The sequence below is a fragment of the Cibotium barometz genome, chromosome 43, assembly GCF_041138505.1.
Source record: "Cibotium barometz isolate CiBa-2024 chromosome 43, ASM4113850v1, whole genome shotgun sequence".
NCBI classification, from domain to species: domain Eukaryota; kingdom Viridiplantae; phylum Streptophyta; class Polypodiopsida; order Cyatheales; family Cibotiaceae; genus Cibotium; species Cibotium barometz.
This window is the reverse complement of record NC_141088.1, coordinates 19,539,949-19,558,440: the sequence shown is the minus strand read 5'-3', so window position 1 is coordinate 19,558,440 and position 18,492 is coordinate 19,539,949. Positions and strand designations below refer to the sequence as shown.

General features: G+C 38.0%; 1 protein-coding gene across 1 annotated transcript; it reads right to left on the bottom strand.

Moving 5' to 3' along the window:
* Positions 1-595: 595 nt before the first annotated feature.
* On the bottom strand, positions 596-1,216 carry LOC147613654 (uncharacterized). Its single transcript, XM_086781295.1, has one exon. It carries the CDS (start codon positions 1,214-1,216, stop codon positions 596-598), a length of 621 nt encoding a protein of 206 aa, XP_086637421.1.
* Positions 1,217-18,492: the final 17,276 nt, after the last annotated feature.

The following is an 18,492-nucleotide window of genomic DNA, read 5'->3' as shown; positions in this document are numbered from 1 at the left end:
CATGTTGAGCATACTTAGAAAAACATATTTCAAGAGAAAAAATATTAGATCATGTGGCCTAATATCAATAGATACCACATTGACACCTTTGATAATACAAGTCATACCAATGTTTCAATCAAAGCACTGCAATTGAAATTGAAAAACTCAATGTAGTTGTATGACACAAAACATTTTCTTCTAATATATTTGACCACATGGCAAAATATTGAAGGACACAAAACTTTAGAGAAAACCAATACCAACATTTGGATCAAAGTAATGTAATAATAATTGATTGAAGCATTCTAGCTATACCATACAAGAAAATATTTCTTCCAACATTATCATGTACTTCATACTTGTATTTTAATACAGAAGCACAAACTTTTTGCAACCAATTTTAGGTACAATATGATGAAAATATTTCTAGAAATAAGGACTCTTAAACAATAAACACAAAACTGAGAGAAATAGGCTTGTAAGGCTTGCTTTAGATAGCACCACAAAATGAGAAAATATGTAGGAAATGTTATGTCATGAAATCATCCTCCAAAACACAAGTTCATCCTTACACCATAGTGTTCTCATTGACAAAAGTTAGAGATAGAGAGGTTCAAACACCTGAAGTAGCCTTCAACCTCTCTTTCATAATAATATTTGCTATGTCTTGGCTTGATTCATCCACACCCTCCGGCAGTAGGTCAAGAGCTAGAGCACCAATGGGAGGAACCTCTTGAGCACTTGTAGGTGGGTTGGCGCTCTCATGGGCTCTCCAACATGCCGCTTCAATCTCTCTTTGCTCTTGACTATTGCACACCACTGCAATAGTCTTCATGTGATGTTCCAATGCGAGCGTTGATGCAACACCACATGAGAATATATCACATACAACCTCATGTGCATCATTGAATGCCTTGATTGTAGCCTTGATGACCTTCTTTTTCTTTCTAAATATGGCCTTTGCAATAGTTTTTTCTTCTTCAAGCTCTCCATCCTTTCCTTCTTTGTCAATGGCTTCAATCGATTCATTATCCAAAATGCATGGCTTGTTGGAATTTCCAACATATCGATCTAGATTGATGAAGCTTTTCTCCATGGTCACAAGTGTCAACACAACAAATGAATCCATGGCCCCAAAAGCAAGACTCTTGGCCATTGGTAGGAAGTCAACACTTCCAACTTGCATATGGTACTTGCATGAAAGATTCTCAAGGGCCTCCTCCATAGCTGCCATTTGTTTGCGGTTGAGAAATGAACAAAATGAATTGCTTAGGCTCACATGTCATTTTTAACAATGTGAAGACCACCTTTCCAAACATGATAGAATCCCATGTCATGCCCCCAGCTCCATGTGCCGCTTCTAGGACAACCACACCAATGGTAATAAGATCTTTATACACATTGTATATAAGATCGAATGCCTCAAGGTTGCACCCCACAATATATACTTGCCAAGGTAAGCTAGTAGAAGAATGAAGAGGATCTTGCTTCTTCACAATAAGAAAGTTCACAATGTCTTTTGCACCATTTGGCAATGGTCCTGCATCAGCCCCACGTGTGAGCTTTTTTGACACCCAATCACTGCAAACACCTAAAATCTTTGTGTATACATCGTTGGTGATGTCGTATTCAGCAACAAGATCTTCCCAACTCTTCATCATACTATTGCTAGCATGAGTTGAGGCATTGAAGAGAGAAACTAGCTCCTCATGGAGCACCCTATCTTGCTTGATTTGCTTTGCCCTTGTCTCCATGTCAACAACATCCTCTTTGTCCCATTTGTTTCTAAGAAAGACGATGTGTCCATCATTAACTTCCTTTTGTAATGTGAGGATGTCCCTATCCTTTAGACCCATAAGGCAACGAAAAGTTGCGGGAGAAGGCTGCCTTCCCTTCTTTGTGGTGGTATCCTCTTGAGATGAAAGCTCCCCCTTTGAGTATCTCTTCATGATGGTAATCCAACCATCAAATATCTCTTGTGTGCTCACTATCATATGACAATCACGTGATGCACACTTTTCTCCAATGTATTCTAGAAATCTCTATCAAAAATAAAAATATGAAATGAGAAAGAAAACACCAAATGCATCTTGAATAAGACAAGCTAAGGTTGTACATCATTACCTCCCATGGTACTCTTTGAGGACTACCCTTTGGAAGCCCTTGTTGAGGTTTTGGTGGAGACCCAAATGCTATCCATTGATCCCTTACTTGTTGAAGTTGCTCAAGATAAGGACCATTCTTCATAACATTGTGGGATTCCATATTTGTCATCCTAGAAAGCTCAATGCACATTTCAGCAGGACAGTCCACCAAGATTCTTGCATTCCTTGTGGCATATAGATGTTTGGTTGCTAGGCATCGATGAGTGCTACTTAGGATATAGATCTTTGCCGCATGGATTGAGTGAAGACCTGATATGATCCAATAGGAGTAAGAATGTAGCTTATCCACTTCCACCTCGTCACGATGCATGGGTCGCTTCACATCACTCTCCTCCAAAAAGGGCATGAGGTATGCTACTGTTGCTGGATTCATGGGATTCTTTACAAAAGATGATGTCAACTTTTGCACATAATCCCAACAAAGTGTTCTATAGGCATATAAAGGTGGTGCCTCATAGCATCTACCAACATCAATAGGAAACTGTGTGGTTGAGCCAAATGGAAAGTATTTTTCAAACATGTGAAATCCTGAACCATCCTATTTACCCTTCTTCTTAACCATGTCTGGAAAGTCAAAGGTTCTTTCAACACCCTTGACTTCAAGTGACACCAAAGGTGTTGCTTGGATTACTTGTGCCTTTGAAGATTGGTTTGTGTTGTCTAGAGGAGTGTTAGGAGGTACACTCACACCAAGAGCCTATGAGTTTGAAGCTATTGATTGTGCTTGTGCATCTTGAATCTTTGTCCTCTTCTTTGGTCGAACACCATGTTTTGTAGGAGAAAGAAGTTCACTATGCTTGATAGACTCAAATGTAGCTATTATGTCCTGTGTGCCTGATATCTCCTCTGGGAGGCTCCAACCCATTGCTCTCAAAGAGTATACTTCATCCTCTTTTATATGTGTAGATTGAAAAGATCAGGGATCCAGGTTGTATTCTGTAAGATCCCTGTTCCCACCGAGCAACAGATTCGGGATACTAGCAGCGGAAGTAGCACTTCTCGCGCGGGACAGGGGTCCCACACTCGGGGCCTCACCCACGGATATCCGGATAAGAGATTAATCCGTCGGTTGTTCCAAAACCGAACCCGGAAAAACTTCCTTTACCGGAAAGCATGGGCGATTCCACCAGGATAACTTTTTACTCTAACGTAGTCAAGATCATTTCTGATCGAGCTGATCCAATTACATCTATAAGATACTTGGTCAGATCAAGGAAGAAACTTGCACTTGGATCATTGGGATCAACGCTTTTTTCCCCATTCAAGAGGCACAGCCGTTGATTCCTATCCATAGAACAATTACTGTCCGGGATTTATTTTATCTATCGTAAAAACAAAAGTTTGAGTCTCGATTTACGGATCCATCAGTCCAACCTAACCCCATCCAGTCCCATGGGTTAGCCAACCGCCCAACCACTGTAGTGATGGGATCCAATTAAGAATTTGGTTAGGTTTTGTCCCGGGTACCAAGGAAAAGAGTTCCAAGGCCCCCTAGCCGGATGTTCATGCAAAAATAAAACTAGTCACACCACTCACACACCCAATATGAAATTGCCTTTTCACAGATTCAACCAGTTTAAAACAATCCTTTAATAAAACCATAGTATCACTGATTGCCATCTTCCAATTTATCCAGTTAATTCTTAATTTTTCCATCATTCCTTCATCAGAGTATCTATGGCATCATTGGCAACTAGGACGCTCACCACCTCTCCACTCAGGGGCCGTTTCCTAATTTCTAGCCCATAATACTCGGCAATATAATCACTTATCAAGATGGACTCTCGTTGAAGATCAGCAAGATCAACCATCAAATCCATATAAAGAGCCATGGACTCATCCATTGAAGACCAGCAAGGTCAATCAACCAGATCCATGCACGATTTCAGAAAACAACTCCTACTCCTTGTTCCAATATCTTCCTCGACGCACGCGTGGGTATCCTGGGCGACCCAGAGCCCGAGCACCGTATGGTCAGCACCCTCTAGGATCCTTCGCAGGTGACCTAGCGCTTCACTCATAGGCCGCTTCCTTGGCCCCTCATCCACCGTACCAGAAGCTCACCATTTTAATCGCACCGAGGCTGGTCAAGACCTCGGGCGACCTTGCTACGCGAGACGTCCGTCATTGACTCTCCGTCAGCAGTTGCAACTTTATCAGTTAGGTCTCCACGACCTTATGTGAAATATGCACCTTCTTTAAAGAACTCCCCTTCCTTACATATGTGTCAAAATTTTATTGCTCATAGCTTTTTACTAATAAACCTTGTACATTTTCAAATCTTCATCTTATGTGAAATTTGCACCTTCTTTAAAGAACTCCCCTTCCTTACATATGTGTCATAATTTTATTGCTCATAGTTTTTTACTAATAAACCTTCTACATTTTCAACTCTTCATCTTATGTGAGCATTTACTCATTTTTGGGTATCTTCTTTTACAAATTGGATTTATCTCCTCCCTACACATGGATTGATGCTATTGGCCCATAGGAACCTTAATTGGACCATAATCCAAAAATTTCTGAAAATCTAGACCCTTAGACTAAGGTCCTTTATACCCATTTCCAATTAATTCCAATTGCACATTGGAAAATTCTTTTTAAATTTCTGTTTCAGGGAAACTTATTTTAATAAGATGAGATATTTTTCTATCCAAAAATATTCAAAATCTGAATATTCTCTCTCTAGAAAATTTTCTCTCTCTAGGTTAAAACAGCCACAAACAAGATCTCTTATATCTCAGAAAAGGAATTGATTACAGGGGAATATGCTAGACATCAAAAAGGGTTGGGAGAGGAATCTTACATTCTACCCCACTTAAAAAAATGCGAGATGTCCTCATCTCGTAAACTGGGATAATTTCGCAAGATGCACGAATATGAGACTTAGAGAAAAATTTTAATCAAGATTAACCCCAAGAAAAGTCTTAAAGAGAGTAAGATTCAAAATAAGAACAAGATTTAAACTTTATTCATTCTCAGAACTTATACAGTAAAGATAGAAGAACTCTTTACACTTCCATAAGCCCGTCCATCATATGGTCACAAAAGCAGCACTCACAAGCTGCACAAGTATAGGGTAACTCATCTATGGGAATGATTCTGCTGGTTATTGCCGCACCTATCTCAGTGGTATGAGGTGATCTAACAAAAGGACCTCTGAGAGACAAGCCAAAAACGGGATAAAGGCATATCTTCTCATGAGGAAGAAAACACGCCAGTAAGAAGACCCGCTCAGAAAACCCAAGATGCCTTGATCTCATGACGCAGTAGTATCGGGGACCCAAACCCAAAGCTTCAATAACCATGGCTAAGCGGACATTGTTACGAAAGTGCTGCTGACCCCAGGGTGTTACCCTAGTTATGTTTTGATAGGTCCGCCATTTGGTCTGACCTACAGTTCCTAGGTGAGGAAAAAGTGAGCGCTCATACTGTTCTATAAAGTCTTTCTTCACAGACTCTCTTGCGTCTTGAAGGTGAGAAATCATCATGGATAAAACTAATTCCTGTTGCCAAGCCATGAAGGACATTAAGAAAGGAGATTGATGGGAGTAAGATTACTGTGAGCGACAAGTAAAAGTTACGACTTATATAAAGGAAGGAGCTAGCGTAACCTAGAAGCCAACGGTAACTTGTCACTGAAGTTTTACCGTCTTTCCATGATTTGTTTGACACATTTTTCTATAGAAGGCATTAAGAATTTTGAGATGAGGAGATAAAAGAAGCTTGTAGGCTAAGTCACCTACTTTCATTGAATTCAGATATAAGGGTCACAATATCTGGGGGATAACTTCTTATACTCCCCAAGAGATAAAGAACTTCTTTTGGGCCGTACTCGAATGAAAACCAAAACCTTGGTATCCAAAATACCGATTCTCACTTCTGAACTCATTGTTCTAAATCCTTAAAACAGGTGGGACTCCTGAGAAGTATTCTAGGGAAAGGGTCTTCCTTTTTTAAACAGAAACTTTCTTTTATTTTAGAGAGGGAATAATTATAAGATCAGAAAGCGAGATTCTTACTCCTGTATACCTCGAAGGCTGGGGAGGAATCTTACATTCTACCCCACTTAAAAAGTGCGAGATGTCCTCATCTCGCAAGGTAGAGGACAGCTCTTTTTCTTAAGATCCAATTTTATTCTGGGGTTCCTTATATTCTGGTCAACCCAACAGAACACTGGGATAAATATCCCTTATATAGAACTCATCATTAAATAACAATTCATTCAGATCATATCATTCATATCTTTAACATGATAATGGTCCATTAGACCGAAAAGTTTCCTTCGGAACATTCCTCCACGGAAATTTCAGTCAAGCAAGTTCTCAATTTGACATCCCTTAACTTAATCTACCGGTCAAGTATTAACAGTAGCAATCTGACAGCACAACCCACTAATCTCATAGTGATTTGCTGAATTCATTATCATCATTCTAGTTATGAATATCATCACAGGGACTCGTCCCATTCCCCCTCATTGTGGTTTCATTATATTTCAACTAATTTTTAAAAATCATCATTTTTCAATCAGAATTTTCAATTAGAATCCAAATCAATTCATCAATTCTCAAACAGAATTAAAAATCATATCAATCACATTCGAAATCATCATCTGGATAGCATTAACGCTTATAATTTCAAGTCTTAGATTTACTCGTATATACTGTTAGTAAAGAGCTGCAGTTATACTCTCGGTATATACGGTAGTCACGGCCCTTGGAATTATAAGGTAAATACCATCATGTCTAGGCCTCAAGCAAGTCAAGGATTCTATATAATTGCGGTACTTCCATTTGAAGACCCAATCACCAAATTACGAGTTTCAGATTGAATATCAAATTGTATGAATTATATCACACAATTATAACCTTTTTGTCTTTCTAGATAAATTTCTGACATATTTGTCTTCTCAGTTGATCTTTATTTACCAAATGCTCTGATACCAACTGTAAGATCCCTGTTCCCACCGAGCAACAGATTCGGGATACTAGCAGCGGAAGTAGCACTTCTCGCGCGGGACAGGGGTCCCACACTCGGGGCCTCACCCACGGATATCCGGATAAGAGATTAATCCGTCGGTTGTTCCAAAACCGAACCCAGAAAAACTTCCTTTACCGGAAAGCACGGGCGATTCCACCAGGATAACTTTTTACTCTAACGTAGTCAAGATCATTTCTGATCGAGCTGATCCAATTACATCTATAAGATACTTGGTCAGATCAAGGAAGAAACTTGCACTTGGATCATTGGGATCAACGCTTTTTTCCCCATTCAAGAGGCACAGCCGTTGATTCCTATCCATAGAACAGTTACTGTCCGGGATTTATTTTATCTATCGTAAAAACAAAAGTTTGAGTCTCGATTTACGGATCCATCAGTCCAACCTAACCCCATCCAGTCCCATGGGTTAGCCAACCGCCCAACCACTGTAGTGATGGGATCCAATTAAGAATTTGGTTAGGTTTTGTCCCGGGTACCAAGGAAAAGAGTTCCAAGGCCCCCTAGCCGGATGTTCATGCAAAAATAAAACTAGTCACACCACTCACACACCCAATATGAAAGTTTAAAACAATCCTTTAATAAAACCATAGTATCACTGATTGCCATCTTCCAATTTATCCAGTTGATTCTTAATTTTCCCATCATTCCTTCATCAGAGTATCTATGGCATCATTGGCAACTAAGACGCGGGCCGTTTCCTAATTCCTAGCCCATAATACTCGGCAATATAATCACTTATCAAGATGGACTCTCGTTGAAGATCAGCAAGATCAACCAACAGATCCATATAAAGAGCCATGGACTCATCCATTGAAGACCAGCAAGGTCAATCAACCAGATCCATGCCCGATTTCAGAAAACAACTCCTACTCCTTGTTCCAATATCTTCCTCGACGCACGCGTGGGTATCCTGGGAGACCCAAAGCCCGAGCACCGTATGGTCAGCACCCTCTAGGATCCTTCGCAGGTGACCTAGCGCTTCACTCATAGGCCGCTTCCTTGGCCCCTCATCCACCGTACTGGAAGCTCACCATTTTAATCGCACCGAGGCTGGTCAAGACCTCGGGCGACCTTGCTACGCGAGACGTCCGTCATTGACTCTCCGTCAGCAGTTGCAACTTTATCAGTTAGGTCTCCACGACCTTAATCACAAGATGGTCAAAATGCTCCCCCAGCATTCTTGACATAAAACAGTCATTTACAAACCGCATTTACAAATAGTTTACAATACAGTTTCTATTTTAACTTTCATTTTTCCACATTATCCCTCATCAATCCACATTACTTATTCCATATTCCATTTATATGTATACTCATCCCATCACATCATTTTCCATCTCATCACTTCAGATTCCTTCACATCACATATCGTATATTCACATCCATACATATATCCACATCCACATCCGCATTCACATCCATACATCCACATCTACATCCATACATCTATTTTCACATCCACATCTACATGCACATTCATGCATCCACATCCATACATCCACATCTACATGCACATTCACATCCATACATCCACATCTATATGCGTACATTCACATCTACATGCATACATCCACATCTCTATGCATACATCCACATCCACATTCACATTCACCTCCATACATCTACATCTACATGCATACATCCACCTCCATATTCACATCCACATCTATACATCTACATCTACATGCATACATCCACCTCCACATCCACATCCACATCTACATCTACATGCATACATCCACCTCCACATCCACATCCACATCTATACATCTACATCTACATGCATACATCCACATCTCCATTCACATCTACATCTATACATCTACATCTACATGCATACATCCACCTCCACATCCACATCCACATCTATACATCTACATCTACATGCATATATCCACATCTCCATTCACATCCACATCTATACATCTACATCTACATGCATCCATCCACATCTCCATTTACATCCTCATCTATACATCTACTTCTACATGCATACATCCACATCTCCATGCATACATCCACCTCCACATTCACACTCACATCCATACATCTACATCTACATGTAAACACACATCTCCATGCATAATAAAATTCTTTTAATTTATCTAGGATGATAGTTCCTAGAATATGGTAGGAAGTCCTCTTTTTATGCTTTGAATGAAATTATTTTATGCGTAATTTCTATAAAAATTTTGCCATAGCTCCGCTACTATGACTGATAAATCTCAATTTTTTCTAAGGGATAAAGCTTATCATTAAGGAAATAATTAGAATGGTCTCTAATTGGATCATCAATCCATAATGGATTGAATCATCAATATACATAAACTAAAAGCATAGAAAAAAGCCATTAATTTGGCCTCAAGCATAGCTTAATCTTGGATTAAGGAAAAGCCTTATGAAAAGCTTCATTTGGATTGAAAAGGGTCATGAGTATGACCATTTCTTAAGTGAGAGAGAGAAAAACCATTAGAATTAAATATAAATAGAATTTTATGTAATTCTTTACTATCATTAATTAATTAACTTCAATAGCATTTCCAAAAACCATACCAATTAAGCTTCTCAAGCTTGAGAGGGGTTGAGAAGAGAGAATCATTGAGAAATTATAGAAAAGATCAAAATTCACTATACTTATCTTATAATTTGCTTGATTCTTTGTTCATGGTAGAGGCCCCCAACCAATCAATTGGTTTAGGATGTTGATGGAGCCACCAATGGGGATTTAAGAAAGAGAGAAGTGTCAAAAACTAGTGAATTATTAAAGAATTCACAGTTCTTGGCTTAGGTGGAGTAGAGTAATAATGCATAAGACACTATATTTTTTTCAACAAGGGGAGGCTTTTATTTATAGGAAAAATTGAGCTCCTAACCAAACAAATTGATTCTAGAATTTTCCAAGTCAGTTTGGTTGAATTTGGACTAGATTTGGACCTAGTTTGGTTACTTTTTGATTCGGTTTGGTTCCATTTTGATTTGGTTTGGTTCAAGAGAGATGAGAGATAAAAATATCACATTATTTTTTAGTTTAAAACTCATTCAAGCATGTGAAATATGCACCTCCTTTAAAGAATTCCCCTTCCTTACATATGTGTCAAAATTTTATTGCTCATAGTTTTTTACTAATAAACCTTGTACATTTTCAACTCTTCATCTTATGTGAAATATGCACCATCTTTAAAGAACTCCCCTTCCTTACATATGTGTCAAAATTTTATTGCTCATAGTTTTTTACTAATAAACCTTGTACATTTTCAACTCTTCATCTTATGTGAAATATGCACCTTCTTTAAAGAACTCCCCTTCCTTACATATGTGTCAAAATTTTATTGCTCATAGTTTTTTACTAATAAACCTTGTACATTTTTAAATCTTCATCTTATGTGAAATTTGCACCTTCTTTAAAGAACTCCCCTTCCTTACATATGTGTCATAATTTTATTGCTCATAGTTTTTTACTAATAAACCTTCTACATTTTCAACTCTTCATCTTATGTGAGCATTTACTCATTTTTGGGTATCTTCTTTTACAAATTGGATTTATCTCCTCCCTACACATGGATTGATGCTATTGGCCCATAGGAACCTTAATTGGACCATAATCCAAAAATTTCTGAAAATCTAGACCCTTAGACTAAGGTCCTTTATACCCATTTCCAATTAATTCCAATTGCACATTGAAAAATTCTTTTTGAATTTCTGTTTCAGGGAAACTTATTTTAATAAGATGAGATATTTTTCTATCCAAAAATATTCAAAATCTGAATATTCTCTCTCTAGAAAATTTTCTCTCTCTAGGTTAAAACAGCCACAAACAAGATCTCTTATATCTCAGAAAAGGAATTGATTACAGGGGAATATGCTAGACATCAAAAGGGTTGGGGGAGGAATCTTACATTCTACCCCACTTAAAAAATGCGAGATGTCCTCATCTCGCAAACTGGGATAATTTCGCAAGATGCACGAATATGAGACTTAGAGAAAAATTTTAATCAAGATTAACCCCAAGAAAAGTCTTAAAGAGAGTAAGATTCAAAATAAGAACAAGATTTAAACTTTATTCATTCTCAGAACTTATACAGTAAAGATAGAAGAACTCTTTACACTTCCATAAGCCCGTCCATCATATGGTCACAAAAGCAACACTCACAAGCTGCACAAGTATAGGGTAACTCATCTATGGGAATGATTCTGCTGGTTATTGCCGCACCTATCTCAGTGGTATGAGGTGATCTAACAAAAGGACCTCTGAGAGACAAGCAAAAAACGGGATAAAGGCATATCTTCTCATGAGGAAGAAAACACGCCAGTAAGAAAACCCGCTAAGAAAACCCAAGATGCCTTGATCTCATGACGCAGTAGTATCGGGGACCCAAACCCAAAGCTTCAATAACCATGGCTAAGCGGACATTGTTACGAAAGTGTTGCTGACCCCAGGGTGTTACCCTAGTTATGTTTTGATAGGTCCGCCATTTGGTCTGAGCTACAGAAGTTCCTAGGTGAGGAAAAAGTGAGCGCTCATACTGTTCTATAAAGTCTTTCTTCACAGACTCTCTTGCGTCTTGAAGGTGAGAAATCATCATGGATAAAACTAATTCCTGTTGCCAAGCCATGAAGGAGATTAAGAAAGGAGATTGATGGGAGTAAGATTACTGTGAGCGACAAGTAAAAGTTACGACTTATATAAAGGAAGGAGCTAGCGTAACCTAGAAGCCAACGGTAACTTGCCAACCACTGAAGTTTTCCATGATTTGTTTGACATATTTTTCTATAGAAGGCATTAAGAATTTTGAGATGAGGAAATAAAAGAAGCTTGTAGGCTAAGTCACGTACTTTCATTGAATTCAGATATAAGGGTCACAATATCTGGGGGATAACTTCTTATACTCCCCAAGAGATAAAGAACTTCTTTTGGGCCGTACTCGAATGAAAACCAAAACCTTGGTATCCAAAATACCGATTCTCACTTCTGAACTCATTGTTCTAAATCCTTAAAACAGGTGGGACCCCTGAGAAGTATTCTAGGGAAAGGGTCTTCCTTTTTTAAACAGAAACTTTCTTTTATTTTAGAGAGGGAATAATTATAAGATAAGAAAGGGAGATTCTTACTCTTGTATACCTCAAAGGCTGGGGAGGAATCTTACATTCTACCCCACTTTAAAAGTGCGAGATGTCCTCATCTCGCAAGGTAGAGGACAGCTCTTTTTCTTAAGATCCAATTTTATTCTGGGGTTCCTTATATTCTGGTCAACCCAACAGAACACTGGGATAAATATCCCTTATATAGAACTCATCATTAAATAACAATTCATTCAGATCATATCATTCATATCTTTAACATGATAATGGTCCATTAGACCGAAAAGTTTCCTTCGGAACATTCCTCCACCACGGAAATTTCAGTCAAGCAAGTTCTCAATTTGACATCCCTTAACTTAATCTACTGGTCAAGTATTAACAGTAGCAATCTGACAGCACAACCCACTAATCTCATAGTGATTTGCTGAATTCATTATCATCATTCTAGTTATGAATATCATCACAGGGACTCGTCCCATTCCCCCTCATTGTGGTTTCATTATATTTCAACTAATTTTTAAAAATCATCATTTTTCAATCAAAATTTTCAATCAGAATCCTAATCAATTCATCAATTCTCAAACAGAATTAAAAATCATATCAATCACATTTGAAATCATCATCTGGATAGCATTAACGCTTATAATTTCAAGTCTTAGATTTACTCGTATATACTGTTAGTAAAGAGCTGCAGTTATACTCTCGGTATATACGGTAGTCACGGCCCTTGGAATTATAAGGTAAATACCATCATGTCTAGGCCTCAAGCAAGTCAAGGATTCTATATAATTGCGGTACTTCCATTTGAAGACCCAATTACCAAATTACGAGTTTCAGTTTGAATATCAAATTGTATGAATTATATCACACAATTATAACCTTTTTGTCTTTCTAGATAAATTTCTGACATATTTGTCTTCTCAGTTGATCTTTATTTACCAAATGCTCTAATACCAACTGTAAGATCCCTGTTCCCACCGAGCAACAGATTCGGGATACTAGCAGCGAAAGTAGCACTTCTCGCGCGGGACAGGGGTCCCACACTCGGGGCCTCACCCACGGATATCCGGATAAGAGATTAATCCATCGGTTGTTCCAAAACCGAACCCGAAAAAACTTCCTTTACCGGAAAGCACGGGGGATTCCACCAGGATAACTTTTTACTCTAACGTAGTCAAGATCATTTCTGATCGAACTGATCCAATTACATCTATAAGATACTTGGTCAGATCAAGGAAGAAACTTGCACTTGGATCATTGGGATCAACGCTTTTTTTCCCATTCAAGAGGCACAGGCGTTGATTCCTATCCATAGAACAGTTACTGTCCGGGATTTATTTTATCTATCGTAAAAACAAAAGTTTGAGTCTCGATTTATGGATCCATCAGTCCAGCCTAACCCCATCCAGTCCCATGGGTTAGTCAACCGCCCAACCACTGTAGTGATGGGATCCAATTAAGAATTTGGTTAGGTTTTGTCCCGGGTACCAAGGAAAAGAGTTCCAAGGCCCCCTAGCCGGATGTTCATGCAAAAATAAAACTAGTCACACCACTCACACACCCAATATGAAATTGCCTTTTCACAGATTCAACCAGTTTAAAACAATCCTTTAATAAAACCATAGTATCACTGATTGCCATCTTCCAATTTATCCAGTTGATTCTTAATTTTTCCATCATTCCTTCATCACAGTATCTATGGCATCATTGGCAACTAGGACGCTCACCACCTGTCCACTCAGGGGCTGTTTCCTAATTTCTAGCCCATAATACTCGGCAATATAATCACTTATCAAGATGGACTCTCGTTGAAGATCAGCAAGATCAACCAACAGATCCATATAAAGAGCCATGGACTCATCCATTGAAGACCAACAAGGTCAATCAACCAGATCCATGCCCGATTTTAGAAAACAACTCCTATTCCTTGTTCCAATATCTTCCTCGACGCACGCGTGGGTATCCTGGGAGACCCAAAGCCCGAGCACCGTATGGTCAGCACCCTCTAGGATCCTTCGCAGGTGACCTAGCGCTTCACTCATAGGCCGCTTCCTTGGCCCCTCATCCACCGTACCGGAAGCTCACCATTTTAATCGCACCGAGGCTGGTCAAGACCTCGGGCGACCTTGCTACACGAGACGTTCGTCATTGACTCTCCGTCAGCAGTTGCAACTTTATCAGTTAGGTCTCCACGACCTTAATCACAAGCTCGGGGGGGTCACTCACAAAAAAATGTGAATATCACGTGAGTTCAACAAAAGCATATTTTTAATTTATGAAACTTATAGAAATATATTTACATAAGGATATGATTTAAATTTTTTTCAAAAAAATTTACAGATTCATAAAGAAAAGGGGATATTATATGGATTAAAAAATTCACAGATAAGGGATTTAAAATATAGGCCTTGAATGCACGCGATAGGGATATTCTACATAGAGTGACCCCCCCGAGATCACAAGGTGGTCAAAATGCTCCCCCAGCATTCTTGACATAAAACAGTCATTTACAAACCGCATTTACAAATAGTTTACAATACAGTTTCTATTTTAACTTTCATTTTTCCACATTATCCCTCATCAATCCACATTACTTATTCCATATTCCATTTATATGTATACTCATCCCATCACATCATTTTCCATCTCATCACTTCAGATTCCTTCACATCACATATCGTATATTCACATCCATACATATATCCACATCCACATCCGCATTCACATCCATACATCCACATCTACATCCATACATCTATTTTCACATCCACATCTACATGCACATTCATGCATCCACATCCATACATCCACATCTACATGCACATTCACATCCATACATCCACATCTATATGCGTACATTCACATCTACATGCATACATCCACATCTCTATGCATACATCCACATCCACATTCACATTCACCTCCATACATCTACATCTACATGCATACATCCACCTCCACATTCACATCCACATCTATACATCTACATTTACATGCATACATCCACCTCCACATCCACATCCACATCTACATCTACATGCATACATCCACCTCCACATCCACATCCACATCTATACATCTACATCTACATGCATACATCCACATCTCCATTTACATCTACATCTATACATCTACATCTACATGCATACATCCACCTCCACATCCACAACCACATCTATACATCGACATCTACATGCATACATCCACATCTCCATTCACATCCACATCTATACATCTACATCTACATGCATCCATCCACATCTCCATTTACATCCTCATCTATACATCTACTTCTACATGCATACATCCACATCTCCATGCATACATCCACCTCTACATTCACACTCACATCCATACATCTACATCTACATGTAAACACACATCTCCATGCATAATAAAATTCTTTTAATTAATCTAGAATGATAGTTCCTAGAATATGGTAGGAAGTCCTCTTTTTATGCTTTGAATGAAATTATTTTATGCTTAATTTCTATAAAAATTTTGCCATAGCTCCGCTACTATGACTGATAAATCTCAATTTTTTCTAAGGGATAAAGCTTATCATTAAGGAAAAAATTAGAATGGTCTCTAATTGGATCATCAATCCATAATGGATTGAATCATCAATATACATAAACTAAAAGCATAGAAAAAAGCCATTAATTTGGCCTCAAGCATAGCTTAATCTTGGATTAAGGAAAAGCCTTATGAAAAGCTTCATTTGGATTGAAAAGGGTCATGAGTATGACCATTTCTTAAGTGAGAGAGAGAAAAACCATTAGAATTAAATATAAATAGAATTTTATGTAATTCTTTACTATCACTAATTAATTAACTTCAATAGCATTTCCAAAAACCATACCAATTAAGCTTCTCAAGCTTGAGAGGGGTTGAGAAGAGAGAATCATTGAGAAATTACAGAAAAGATCAAAATTCACTATACTTATCTTATAATTTGCTTGATTTTTTGTTCACGGTAGAGGCCCCCAACTAATCAATTGGTTTAGTATGTTGATGGAGCCAGCAATGGGGATTTAAGAAAGAGAGAAGTGTCAAAAACTAGTGAATTATTAAAGAATTCACAGTTCTTGGCTTAGGTGGAGTAGAGTAATAATGCATAAGACACTATATTTTTTTCAACAAGGGGAGGCTTCTATTTATAGGAAAAATTGAGCTTCTAACCAAACAAATTGATTCTAGAATTTTCCAAGTCAGTTTGGTTGAATTTGAACTAGATTTGGACCTAGTTTGGTTACTTTTTGATTCGGTTTGGTTCCATTTTGATTTGGTTTGGTTCAAGAGAGATGAGAGATAAAAATATCACATTATTTTTGAGTTTAAAACTCATTCAAGCATGTGAAATATGCACCTCCTTTGAAGAATTCCCCTTCCTTACATATGTGTCAAAATTTTATTGCTCATAGTTTTTTACTAATAAACCTTGTACATTTTCAACTCTTCATCTTATGTGAAATATGCACCTTCTTTAAAGAACTCCCCTTCCTTACATATGTGTCAAAATTTTATTGCTCATAGTTTTTTACTAATAAACCTTGTACATTTTCAACTCTTCATCTTATGTGAAATATGCACCTTCTTTAAAGAACTCCCCTTCCTTACATATGTGTCAAAATTTTATTGCTCATAGTTTTTTACTAATAAACATTGTACATTTTCAAATCTTCATCTTATGTGAAATTTGCACCTTCTTTAAAGAACTCCCCTTCCTTACATATGTGTCATAATTTTATTGCTCATAGTGTTTTACTAATAAATCTTCTACATTTTCAACTCTTCATCTTATGTGAGCATTTACTCATTTTTAGGTATCTTCTTTTACAAATTGGATTTATCTCCTCCCTACACATGGATTGATGCTATTGGCCCATAGGAACCTTAATTGGACCATAATCCAAAAATTTCTGAAAATCTAGACCCTTAGACTAAGGTCCTTTATACCCATTTCCAATTAATTCCAATTGCACATTGGAAAATTCTTTTTAAATTTCTGTTTCAGGGAAACTTATTTTAATAAGATGAGATATTTTTCTATCCAAAAATATTCAAAATCTGAATATTCTCTCTCTAGAATATTTTCTCTCTCTAGGTTAAAATAGCCACAAACAAGATCTCTTATATCTCAGAAAAGGAATTGATTACAGGGGAATATGCTAGACATCAAAAAGGGTTGGGGGAGGAATCTTACATTCTACCCCACTTAAAAAATGCGAGATGTCCTCATCTCGCAAACTGGGATAATTTCGCAAGATGCACGAATATGAGACTTAGAGAAAAATTTTAATCAAGATTAACCCCAAGAAAAGTCTTAAAGAGAGTAAGATTCAAAATAAGAACAAGATTTAAACTTTATTCATTCTCAGAACTTATACAGTAAAGATAGAAGAACTCTTTACACTTCCATAAGCCCGTCCATTATATGGTCACAAAAGCAGCACTCACAAGCTGCACAAGTATAGGGTAACTCATCTATGGGAATGATTCTGCTGGTTATTGCCGCACCTATCTCAGTGGTATGAGGTGATCTAACAAAAGGACCTCTGAGAGACAAGCAAAAAACGGGATAAAGGCATATCTTCTCATGAGGAAGAAAACACGCTAGTAAGAAGACCCGCTCAGAAAACCCAAGATGCCTTGATCTCATGACGCAGTAGTATCGGGGACCCAAACCCAAAGCTTCAATAACCATGGCTAAGCGGACATTGTTATGAAAGTGCTGCTGACCCCAGGGTGTTACCCTAGTTATGTTTTGATAGGTCCGCCATTTGGTCTGAGCTACAGAAGTTCCTAGGTGAGGAAAAAGTGAGCGCTCATACTGTTCTATAAAGTCTTTCTTCACAGACTCTCTTGCGTCTTGAAGGTGAGAAATCATCATGGATAAAACTAATTCCTGTTGCCAAGCCATGAAGGAGATTAAGAAAGGAGATTGATGGGAGTAAGATTACTGTGAGCGACAAGTAAAAGTTACGACTTATATAAAGGAAGGAGCTAGCGTAACCTAGAAGCCAACGGTAACTTGCCAACCACTGCAGTTTTCCATGATTTGTTTAACACATTTTTCTATAGAAGGCATTAAGAATTTTGAGATGAGGAGATAAAAGAAGCTTGTAGGCTAAGTCACCTACTTTCATTGAATTCAGATATAAGGGTCACAATATCTGGGGGATAACTTCTTATACTCCCCAAGAGATAAAGAACTTCTTTTGGGCCGTACTCGAATGAAAACCAAAACCTTGGTATCCAAAAT

What these genes read in the sequence shown, in the direction of transcription:
- LOC147613654 (XM_086781295.1), bottom strand. Translation starts at nt 1,216, where the DNA reads ATGGCAGCTATGGAGGAGGCCCTTGAGAATCTTTCATGCAAGTACCAT.